General features: G+C 40.9%; 1 protein-coding gene across 4 annotated transcripts in view; it reads right to left on the reverse strand.

The window, feature by feature from the left end:
• The window catches only part of TPK1 (thiamin pyrophosphokinase 1), a 380,616-nt gene that overhangs the window by 107,744 nt on the left and 259,992 nt on the right, over positions 1 to 12,880 (reverse strand). For all 4 annotated transcript variants that reach the window (XM_040260087.1, XM_040260089.1, XM_040260088.1 and 1 more), the window contains one exon: positions 4,538 to 4,649. In XM_040260087.1, the coding sequence (XP_040116021.1) occupies positions 4,538 to 4,649 (112 nt within the window). The remainder of the gene's footprint in view (positions 1 to 4,537; positions 4,650 to 12,880) is intronic.

Below are 12,880 nucleotides of genomic sequence, written 5' to 3' on the forward strand. Positions count from 1 at the left end.
AGCCACTGGGGAAGCCCCAAAAGTCAGGAACATCCATGAAAATTTTGAAGAACAAGGTTGGTAGGCTCAACCTAGCACATTTCTGTATTTATTATAAAGCTATGGTAACTAATGCCAGTGTAGTATCAATACAGGAAAAAGAATGTGAGCCAAGGGAACAGACTAGAGATCCAAGAAACATACCTATGAATTTGAAAACTTAACACAAATTACTGGAAAAAGGATGCTAAATGATGCTAGAGCAACTGGCTATCAGTAAGGAAAAAAATCAGATCCCTAACTCATACACAAAAATCAATTTCAGGTGAAAGAAAAGACCTAAAAAAGAAAAAAATCCCTTAAAGCTAAAATGTAAGAACATCTTTACGACCATGAGGAATAGAAAGATGAATTATGACAGAAATTACAAATTTGAAAGAAAAAGATTGATAAATTTAACTATCTTTAACTTAGTAATCTCTCTGTGTACAAAAATGCCATAAACAAATAGAAAAGGCAAAGTATAGCCTGAAGATCATTATGGTGTGAAGAGCTTCTAAAAATTAGTAGCAAGAAAAAAAAATAGTCCAATGGCTAAAGGGCAAAAGAAAGTGGCAATGAATGAAAGAGGAAACCTACATGAATAATAGGTATAAAGATAATTTCCCGCACCAGTCTTCAGAGAGGACCGTGAAATATCACTGACACTCATCAGACTGGCAAAAATGACTACTAAATCTGACATCATCAAGAATGGAGCAAGGACAGGGAGCACAGACTATTGGATACTCCTGGAATGGGTGTACATTGGTATTTCTGCTGAGCCACACGACATGTCCAGTATAGGTGAGGGTGCATTTGCCCATGACGCAGCTATTTTATTCCCACACATACACAGCCTAAAGAAACTCTAGTCCCAGATATGTGTGTGCGTGCTAAGTCGCTTCAGTCACTTGTCTCCGACTCTCTGTGACCCTATGGACTGTAGCCTTCCAGATTCTTCTGTACATGGGATTTTTCAGGCAAGAATACTGGAGGGGGTTGCCATTTCCTCCTCCAGGGAATCTTCCAGACCCAGGGATAGAACCAATGTCTCTTATGTCTCCTGCATTGGCAGGTGGGTTCTTTACCATTAACGCCATGTGGCAAGTCCCAAACACACAGGACAGAATATCCACAGCATACTGCTATGAACTAAGATACTGATACTGGGAATGATTGAAGGCAGGAGGAGAAGGGGACAACAGAGGATGAGACGGTTGGAAGGCATCACCAACTTAATGGACATGAGTTTGAGTAAGCTCTGGGAGTTGGTGATGGATGGGGAAGCCTGGTGTAGCAGTCCATGGGGTTGCAAGAGTCGGATACAACTGAGCAACTGAACTGAACTGAACTGATTGAAGATACTGTAATCTATGTGATTTCAACAACATTTGTAAACATACACTTGTGGGTGATGGTGCCACGATAGGCACTTGTTTTAAAGACAGTCTGTGATGTGGCATACCACAAATTGAACCATATGAATCCGACTCCTTTTAGAACTTGTGGCATCATATTTTATAGTGGGTATAGACAGAGAGAATGCCAGCCTCAAGACCACCTTAAGACGATTTTGATGCAATCCCTTGGGAGGACTTGCTTATTCTCCTTGACCTGAGATGTGAGCACCCCCTGACTAGGTCACTGCATCTCCCTTCTCCTCCTGCAGCCCCATCCTGCTACGGTGCAGGTGTGACAGACAAACTGACATGGAACGGAGAGCTCTGCTTTCACAAGGACACTGAGTACCGCCCTGGTGGCTCAGATGGTAAACAGTTTTCCTGCAGTACGGGAGACCCAGGTTCGATCCCTGGGTTGGAAAGATCCCCTGGAGAAGGAAATGGCAACCCACTCTGAAATCCCATGGATGGAGGAGCCTGGAAGGCTGCAGTCCATGGGGTTGCAGAGAGTCAGACATGACTGAGTGACTTCTTCTGAGTACAGACAGACCCCCGTTCTGTGAAAATAATCCATCCACTTGTCTCCAAGCCAACAGGGTGTCATCTCAGTTATCTGTACTACTTTTTATGATGCTGCATCACCTATCAGAAGACCCTATTCATTAGCACTATTACCACAGATCATTGATAAAACACTTTGTCTCAATGCTATTGCTTTTCACAGCTTGTGAGGTTGCTATTACTTGCTTCCACAAAGTTGTAGAGAATCAAGTACCTACTTCAAAAGCTGAAGTAGTCTGTAAATACATAGATAAGTAACAGCATAGAGCACTTTGGCAGGGCTGAAACTTTATCACAGACAAGAAGACTAAAAGCCTGTCATGCCCAAGGCCCCTTCCTGGAGTAAACTTTATTATTCAGATATTGTACACTATCACTTATATGTGGGATTTAAAAAGTACAGCAAACTATTCAATACAGCAAAAAAGAAGCAGACTCACAGACACAGAGGACAAACTAGCGGTAACCAGTGGAGAGTGAGCAACACAAGGGTGGGGGAGTAGGAGATACAAGCCCCTGGGTATAAGACAGGCCATGAGGACATCCCGCACAACACGCGGCGTATAGCTAATATTCTGCAATAACTGTAAATGGAGTATAACATTTAAAAACTGCTTAAGGAAATTTTAAGTTAAAACCATTAAAAAAAAAAAAAAGAATTAGGATGAGTATATTGTTGTAGAATACAACGGCTCTGCTGCTGCTGCTAAGTCGCTTCAGTCGTGTCCAACTCTGTGTGACCCCATAGACAGCAGCCCACCAGGCTCCTCTGTACCCGGGATTCTCCAGGCAAGACTACTGGAGTGGGTTGCCATTTCCTTCTCCAATGCATGCATGCATGCTAAGTCGCTTCAGTCGTGTCAGACCCTGGGTGACCCCATGGACAGCAGCCCACCAGGCTCCTCCATCCACAGGATTCTCTAGGCAAGAATACTGCAGTGGGTTGCCAGTTCCTTCTCCACAGCAGCTCTGAGAACGTTCTAAAGAACACCGACGGTTCTCATGTATCCTATGATTCTCACCTGTTCAACCCCTAAGATAAAGGAAGCAACATGGTGAAGGACAGGGGAACCTGGCAAGCTGCAGTCTGTGGGGTCACAAAGAGTCAGATACTTAGTGACTTAGCGACTGAACAACCACGTCTGCTGCCTGTTCACTGTGCAGAGTGCTCGGCATGTCTTGGTGTCAGCCCTGGCAAGATGAGGTCATTACCAGATCCGGGAGGAAGTTCACCACTGGCTAGAATGGGTCCTTGGAAATAATGGGGGCTCCAGACAGTAAACCAATTGTCTTAGGCTGGAAATGTTTTCAAAAAAGCTTCTGATGGGAGCTCGTGGCAGCTGCAGCTAACCAGCTTCAAAGCCTGTCACAGGCTCCCGTGCACTGAAGATCTGTTTTCATCAGGGTCCTTTCAAATTCTGATGAGCTGGCCAGACATTTGCTTCAACATATCTCTAGTTCTTCCTAATTGTGTCAGCAGTGGCTCCTAGAAAGAACTTTTAAAATATCTTTTAATCTTCGTTGTATTTATCTCTTGAGGTATTTATATCTTTGTGGGAACCCAAAAGTTTCACATGTTATAAAAGAATGTCATGGTTCCATATTTTACTTTTTACAACCTTAGAGGTATCAGTCAATTATGAGATAATCCCTTTGACATTCACTCAAAGCTCTTTGATTAAATTGTTAACTGTTACTCTTGGGGACTAGGGGTTATTATTTCACAATGCCTGATGGTTTCTTTTGGAATCAGCATTTATTTCATGAACAGATCCACCTCATTTTTTGTTCTTCAATCCAGACAGTTTTAGAGTGATTAGTACATAGTACAGTTCTTAAGTACTGGAGAACATTTGGAAATTTAGTCAGAACAGTTAATCTTATAAAATCACAGATGTTTAAATAACTCTAGTTAGAAGAGCTACTTCTCTTGAAAAGTAAGGTAGGTTTCAAGTAAACAAAACCACAAAAAAGGCTGGACAGAGTGGTTAGCTATGACACCAAATATACGATCCATAAAAGAAAAAAAAACTGGACTTCAAAATTAGATTAATGAATTTAGTTAATTAAATTTCAGAAAATAAAAACACAAGTCAAAGAGTCTGAGAAAATATTTTCAAATCATATTATCTGATGTAGGACTTACATCTAGAGTACATAAAGGAATCTTACAAGTCAATGTAAAAAGAGAGATAATCCAATTAAAATACATGCAAAGATTTAAAAAGACGTAACTCCAAAGAATATACACAAATGGCCCATAAGCTCCTGAAAATGTGTTCAGCATCATTAGTCATCAGGTAAAAGAAAGTAAAAACCACAGTGAGACATCACTTCATACTTACCAGGATATGGAGAAACTGGAATCCTCACACATCACAGGCAGGAATGTAAAACTGGTATGGCCACTTTGGAAAATAGTCTGGCTATTCATTGAAAGACTAAAGGAGTTCCCATATGACCTAGCAATTCCACTTCTAATTATTTATCAAGATAAATTTTGTAAAAAATTAAGAAAGAAAGAAAATCTCCCTTTGTGCAAGGGTTTTACTTACTGAGGTTCCACTTTAGGCCTGTTGTTGTCACCTGACTGCAAGGCTGTCCAACAGGAATGAGGCCACACCAATCACCTTCCATCCCAGTATCTACATGCAATTTGTGCTTTCCCTGAGGCAGAGAAGGAATGATCATTACAATGGGAGAAGAAAAGACAGCACGTTAATGTGACTTCCCTGGTGGCTCAGACGGTAAAGCGACTGCCTACAATGTGGGAGACCTGGGTTCGATCCCTGGGTTGGGAAGATCCCTTGGAGAAGGCAATGGCACCCCACTCCAGTACTCTTGCCTGGAAAATCCCATGGACAGAGGAGCCTGGTAGGCTACAGTCCATGGGGTCGCAAAGAGTTGGACACGACTGAGCGACTTCACTTTCACTTTCACTTAATGTGCACTGAAGATCTGGTCCTATGCATCAGGAACCATCCTAGTGATGGTTCACATAATTTGTCATACTTAATCCTAGGAAAAGGAGGACGTCAAGGCTGTATATTGTCACCCTGCTTATTTAACTTCTATGCAGAGTACATCATGAGAAACGCTGGGCTGGAAGAAGCACAAGCTGGAATCAAGATTGCCGGGAGAAATATCAATAACCTCAGATATGCAGATGACATCACCCTTATGGCAGAAAGTGAAGAGGAACTAAAGAGCCTCTTGATGAGAGTGAAAGAGGAGAGTGAAAAAGTTGGCTTAAACCTCAACATTCAGAAAACGAAGATCATGGCATCTGGTCGCATTATTTCATGGCAAATAGATGGGGAAACAGTGGCAGACTTTATTTTTCTGGGCTCCAAAATCACTGCAGATGGTGACTGAAGCCATGAAATTAAAAGATGCTTACTCTTTGGAAGAAAAGTTATGACCAACCTAGATAGAATATTAAAAAGCAGAGACATTACCTTGCCAACAAAGCTCTGTCTAGTCAAGGCTATGGTTTTTCCAGTGGTCATGTATGGATGTGAGAGTTGGACTGTGAAGAAAGCTGAGTGCTGAAAAATTGATGCTTTTGAACTATGGTGTTGGAGAAGACTCTTGAGAGTCCCTTGGACTGCAAGGAGATCCAACCAGTCCATACTAAGGGAGATCAGTCCTGAATGTTCATTGGAAGGACTGATGCTGAAGCTGAAACTCCAATACTTTGGCCACCTGATGCGAAGAGTTGACTCATTGGAAAAGACCCTGATGCTGGGAGGGATTGGGGGCAGGAGGAGAAGGGGATGACAGAGGATGAGATGGCTGGATGGCATCACCGACTCGATCGACATGAGTCTGAGTGAACTCCGGGAGTTAGTGATGGACAGGGAGGCCTGGCATGCTGCGATTCATGGGGTTCCAAAGAGTTGGACACGACTGAGCAACTGAACTGATATTGAATCCTAACAACAAACTTAGGTTAGATAGCATCACCTATCAGACTCAATGGCCATGAATTTGAGCAAACTCCAGAAGATAGTGAAGGACAGGGAAGCCTGGCATGCTGCAGCCCATGTAGTTGCAAAGAATCAGACACGATTTAGTGACTGAACAACAAGATGTACTGAATCATCCTATAGAACTTTCACCTGACTTAATACTAGCAACAGTTTTACAAGGCATCTTACTGTTAATTAGTACTTTAACATATCAAAAAATTGAAGTTTGCAGAGATTAAATTGTCCAGGATGTACAGATAACAAGGAGCAGGAGCTGGGTTACTGCCTATACCCTCCACTTCCAAAGACTAAACTGATCCCATGTGCTAAAGAAACAGCACTAAGGATACAGAATTCAAGGGTCTTAATGAAATGCTTGCTTGAGGGTAAATACAACATTGCTTCCTAGGTAAAATCTCTGCTTTTTACCTGAGAACTGGGCTTCTGCCCCTTAGAATTCAATGTCAACCCCACTAGTGATTAGTCTGTTTGCTACACCCACAGCTCTAGGAGACGCTCAGTGACAAGTCTGTCTCCCAGGAAACAGAATACCTGCCCTGGGAAGTGAGTATGCTCCTTCTGTTCTGATTATGAAACTGGACACAATTTAAAATGTTTTCTAGTTTTCAGTTTACAAGAAAGTTACATGTAATGCTCAATCAAGGCCACAAGGCTTGCTTTTAAACAAAATACTTGGAAACTCTTCTTCTACAAAGTAATGCTTTTCTATTCCCACCCTATTTGCTATTCTGTCCTTAGGGTTACACAGTCTTTATAAAAAGATACCTCAAGTTCTTTTGGGACAATGTCAACATATGCATACATTCAACAATAGAGTAAAAAAGGGATTTTTTTTTTCATAATTCAAACAACTCTAAAGGAATAAGCTCCAAAATATATTCTTCATTGTAATAAAATAATGTTTTAAAGTACATTTAACATATGACATATTACTAGACTAAGGTATCTAGGTCTCCTTGTACAATCATTTTACTTGTATTGTAACTATAGCTCTTGTACTGTATATTGTAATCTCTGAGAACTTATTCTATTGTATACAGGCCTCAAGATACAAGTAGGATTTGTTAAAAGATTGCTTTTGTTAGGGAAAACAGTTCTCTAGGTTGCATGAGTTCTTGTATATAACACAAGTTCATTCAGACATTTTCTACCAATACAATTCATACACATATATTTCTATTTGAGCATTCACGGAGAGGGCATAAATTCAGTTCGAAGGGCTTGAATATACATTCAAACACAAAGAAGATTTTTAAAGAAAATTTAAACTACATTTGAACTTGGTGTCCATCAGTGGAAGAAAGATAGGCAATATACGTAGATATACAACAAGCAATAGATTACATGCAAACAGAGAAATGTGAGTGGATTGAAAACACAAGGTACTGGGGAAACATAATGCATAGTAGGAAAAAGAATCATGATAAATTAAAGAACCCATCTATGAAATGAAAATAAATGCAAGAACTGCCATACGACCCTGCAATCCCACTGCTGGGCATACACACCAAGGAAACCAGAATTGAAAGAGACACGTGTACCCCAGTGTTATCACAGCACTGTTTACAATAGTTAGGATATGGAAGCAACCTAGATGTCCACTGGCAGATGAATGGATAAGAAAGCTGTGGTATATATACACAATGGAGTATTAATCAGCCATTAAAAAAGATACATTTGAATCAGTTCTAATGAGGTGGATGAAACTGAAGCCTATTATACGAGTGAAGTAAGTTAGAAAGAAAAACACCAATACAGTATATTAATGAATACATATGGAATTTAGACAGATGGTAATGATGACCCTATATGTGAGATAACAAAAGAGACAGAGATGTAAAGAACAGACTTTTGGACTCTGTGGGAGAGGGCGAGGGTGGGATGATTTGAGAGAATAGCATTGAAACATGTATGTTATCATATGTGAAATAGATCGCCAGTCCAGGTTCGATGCATGAAACAGGGTGCTCAGGGCTGATGCACTGGGATGACCCTGAGGGATGGGATGAAGAGGGAGGTAGGAGGGGGATTCAGGATGGGGAACACATGTACACCCATGGCTGATTCATATCAATGTATGGCAAAACCACTACACTACTGTAAAGTAATTAGCTTCCAATTAAAATAAATTTTTAAAAAAGACACTTCTTCTACTAACAAAATTAAAAATATATATTAAAATTTTAAATATATAAGCATATATACACACACTAACAATTTCCTCTCCCTAATGGGAACTGCTATCTTCCCAGGTGACTCAGCAGTAAAGAATCCCCCTGCCAATGCAGGAGAGGTGAGTCTGATCCCTGGGTTGGGAAGATCCCCCTGCAGAAGGAAATGGCAATCCAGTCCAGTATTCTTGCCTGGGAAACCCCATGGACAGAGAAGCCGGGTGAGCTACAGTCCATGGGGTCACAAACAGTTGGATACGACTTAGCAACTAAGCACAATGGGAACTGATACAGGAACAAAAGGGAAGGAATGGATCAATCAACCAATGAGGACTGTTGTCTGGATCAGAGATGATGATGTGCTGTGAACAAGTATGACTGACCCAACATTGAAATCTCATACAAATAACAAATGCATATTTTAGATATGAAGCAATACAAGATTTAGAAATGTTTAGACTTGTCTGGGGCTTCCCTGGTGGCTCAGCTGGTAAAGAATTCACCTGCAATGCAGGAGACCTGGGTTCAGTTCTTGAGCTGAGAAGATCCCCTGGAGAAGACTTTTCTGAAGGAAAAACCAGAGAAAATATTTCAATAATTCTAAACAGTAATTCAGGAAAGAGGAATGATTGGGAGATAGCCATGGTGAAATAAAAACTAATCTTGTTCCTGAATAATGATCTTTGGTGTTTTCATATAATTTAGACCACAGGCATATAAACCGTATGATTATTATAGAAGTTCTCCACCTATTTCAGTGTAAAAGCAATGCTATAATTTTCAGAAGGCACAGGTAAGGAAAAGAGCAGAAGAAAGTGCAATGGGCCTCATTTCCTCATCCTTTCTGTTGTATGGGAATTAGGAAACAGAGCCTAGAGTTGCAGAGTTTTATAAAGGGGGATTTGAAAATTTCTCCTGGCCAAGTTATAGGTAATACGGGTAAGGCACCCAAGTGGCAGCAATGAGAGGTGGGATCTGAAGCAGCTCCATTCTCCATCCTCAAACCAGTGTCACAGACGAGCTATTCAAAAACTGCATACATGAAGACTGTGACCAAGGCCTGGAAGGCAAAGCACAGGGAAGGAAGAAAGGTACCAGATCAGAGAGCCAGTCAGGTCTAGGGGACGGCAGCGTGTAAGCAAGGGGCGCGCTTAGCAGAGACCCTCGACTGGGAACCCAAGGATGAACCCGAGCCCATAGGAGCGAAGAGGCGCTCGAGCTGTGCGCATGCGGGGAGGCCACGCGGTGGCTCACTGAGCGGATGGGGGTGCACAGGAGCTTGTCAGAGGAGCAGAGCTATTCTGTGTGACACTGTGCTGGTGACTGAGCGACACGAGGAGGCCTCTGTCAAAACCACAGAAAGATCAACACGAAGAGTGAACCCTAATGCAAGTGATGGACCTTCGTTCATAATGTATCAACATGTACCACACTAATGCAAGTCAATAGGGGGAACTGCTAGTGGGAGAAGGGCTTATGTGGGAACTCTAATTGGCTCAATTTTCTGTAAATGTAAAGCTGCTGTAAACATAAACAGTATTTTTTTTTTTAAGTCTCTCAATGACCTTTTCACTTTCTCATCCCTTAATGAACAGCAACAGGCACTGGTGGGTTTGAAACCACAGCCAGCCAGATGAACCACACACAGGGAAACAGGCAGTGGCTTTTCGCCTGTCCTTACCACTTTATTCTGCTGGGTTTTTTTTTCCTCCTAAGAAAAAAGGTAAGTTTTTCTCTGTTTCCTTTTTATTTCCAGATATGAACTACCTGTATTTCTTTGTTTAGAATTTTTCCCTAAGCTTCTTTACGCTGGAATAGCTTGACACATGAATTTTGAGTTTTGTTTCTCTCTACTAAAAATAATTCTCTCTGACAATACAGGAGCTAAATTTAATACAAATTATCATCGAGAGGTGCCAGATGTAACAACCTTTAACAAATTCAGAAAGTAGTTACAAAGCCTCTTTTCTCACCAAAGGAGTTCATGAGAGAGAGTACTGCAGAAATTCTGATTTCCTTAGAATCGCTTTGGCTTCAGTTGCGAAGGACTAGGCATGAAGGTCACGTGTTGCGGTGGCGGACCCCAGCCTGATGAGGGCTGCACTGCCGGGGTCAATCAGAAAGCACAGCACATCAGAGGGGTTGCAGGTGACTCGAGGTCTTCTGGGTGCTGGGTGGCAGAGGACATGGGACCAAGAAGGGTAGGAGATGCTCATCTGGACCAGGTGATTCTACCTGTCTCTGGTAACGGGTCTCTGACAATTAGAACTGTCACTTCTTCATTTCTCACCAAAGAGCGACTCACGGGTCCTTGGGTGTCTTATTTTCAATGTGTTACTGTTAATTCCTGTCTTTTCATCTCGTTCCTCCTTCTGTAGCCTGCTTAATGGTTTGGAAGTGGCTGGCTGAATGCATTACCATGCTTGGTGCTCTGCCTAACTGCAGTCAAGAATGGCAAAGCAAATAAGGAATGATTTCTCTCCTCCTCCCCAGGAAGATTCTTTAACTTCTATCGTACAATACAAAGGAAACAGCATAAACACATGTTAAGTTTTATTATCCCAGGGAGAGGGTGGCTGTTACAAAATCCACTGATTTAAACGACAGAATGGTAAGCTTTCTTTTCCAGTACTGCTATATATTCATTGCTTTCCTCATTATTTTAAGATTCAACAGACCTTGAAATTTTCAATCTGGGAATAAATTAGTTTGTGGCCCTAAAAAGTCACAGATAGGTCTTTGTCTTCAATCAATTAACATTTTTTTTCTCCTGTTCCAAAAAGGTATTTAGCCACGAGTGAATCCGTCTTTGTCTTTCTCACTATGCAAATTTAGCTTCCTATGGTTAACTGAGAGCAATACTATGCTCTTCTCCTGTATCCTCAAGTCTGTGTGACACCTTTACAGCGAACAACAAAAGGAATTTCTGTTCTTTCCTCAGATTTCTCAATTCATAATATATTCTAGCCTATATGGGATTTGACACAGGCAGGCATGCAGCCTGACAGTATAGAACTTCCCTAAAGATTTATGTCATTACTAGAGACCAAAGGCACATGAACTAATCATTGACTTCCATCTACTCTCATGAATCACTGCTCGGCTTCCTATTCTGTCGCCTGTGCTGAGCTAAGATGACTCTTTGAAGTCAAAGGCAGTTCTATAAGGTAAAGATGGAAAAAAAATAAATCACAGACAGTTTGGTTTTCCAATCATGGTTATTTTTAACATATTACCAACTTCAATAAGGGATGAAACTAACTCAGTGAAAGGCAAGGAAGACACTGCTTGGTGTCCATGCTGAAAATCCTACTTTCGAGCGTGTGAAGGGTGGGCGACATCACAGTCACTGCACTGCCCTAGGCTGTACTGGCGACCTGGAGCACAGCATACACAAGCGGACACCTAGTGTAGGGGCAAACCATCACTGTCCTTTGGACTGCATTTTACCTCCTCTAAAAACGACAAGGACATGACCCAGAGAAGAGAGTAAAGCTCACCCTTGAGTTTGCTTTTGCAAAAATACCAAACGTTGAAGCCTCTGAATCCTGTTTACACCTTGAAAACTGTTAAGTCCAATAACAATGCCAAGTTTTATGCTATATTACTTTACTGTGGCACTCACAAAATACAGAGCAATTTTAACAAGCTCATTCACAAAGCAAGTGAACAGTGAACATAGGAAGAACACAAATGTCTTTTCTACTCACTGCAAAACATTCAAGGAGAAGATGCTGATGCTAGTTTATCAAGTGGATAACCTTTTATCAAACTGCTGTTAAAAATGCTGATATTACACACTCTGTGGCTAACTGAAGCTAAAATTTCTGGCACACAGTTAGACCCAGTAGGAATGGAATACTACTGTACACGGATTTAAAATACAAGGCTAACCTCTGGTAGCTCATCTTTCCTTAGTTTGTGCGGGTACTTAAAAGTTATCAGTTAACTGATAACTAGTTATCAGTGAATAACACCATGGGAATTTCAATAGCTGCAGGAAAGAACATTGAAAGAAGCCTCCAATTAAAATAAATAAATTTAAATAAAAAAATAAAGTTAAAAAAAAAAAAAGAAGTCAATGGAAGGATCTATACTATATTTACTAGGCAAAGAGGTTATCTCTCCCTCACCAAGGCAGACTTTTGTGCTGGCACATTTCATACTGTGACTACTCACATAATTTAGTCAGCAAACTTACAACTATAAAATCTCAAAACTAGAGGACTCATATATTTACTTTTATTCTGCTCCACAACTGTAGAATTCAGAACTCAAGCATGTTGATTTAATATTTATTTATTTATTTATCACTGATTCACTGATTGTGTTTCCTTCTGAGAATGCATTAATTCCTTGTCTATAGAGAGCTTTTAGAGTTTCCAAGCATATCATAAAATCACATTTTCCAAAGTTTATCCCACAGAACCCTACTCGAATAGTCAGGAAAGATTAGAACACTAGCTTCTTGGATTCCCCTCCTGGAAGTCACAGCACACATCAGCACCCTAAGTGTTCTAGGTGTTTCTGAAGCAAAGAACTCTATTTGAGCAAGTGTTTCCCAAACTTACTTGACTACAGATCCTTTCCCTGCCCCTTAAAATAGCACTGCACCATTACCCATGAAACTTGTATTTCATAAAATCCACCTAGGAAAATACTGATTTGGAATGGTGATTTTGCACATAGCACCTGAAACTATGTTTTTGGTTGAATATTTCCATAGTCAGGACAT

The sequence above is a fragment of the Oryx dammah genome, unplaced genomic scaffold (genome assembly GCF_014754425.2).
Source record: "Oryx dammah isolate SB20612 unplaced genomic scaffold, SCBI_Odam_1.1 HiC_scaffold_18, whole genome shotgun sequence".
Taxonomy (NCBI): Eukaryota; Metazoa; Chordata; class Mammalia; order Artiodactyla; family Bovidae; genus Oryx; species Oryx dammah.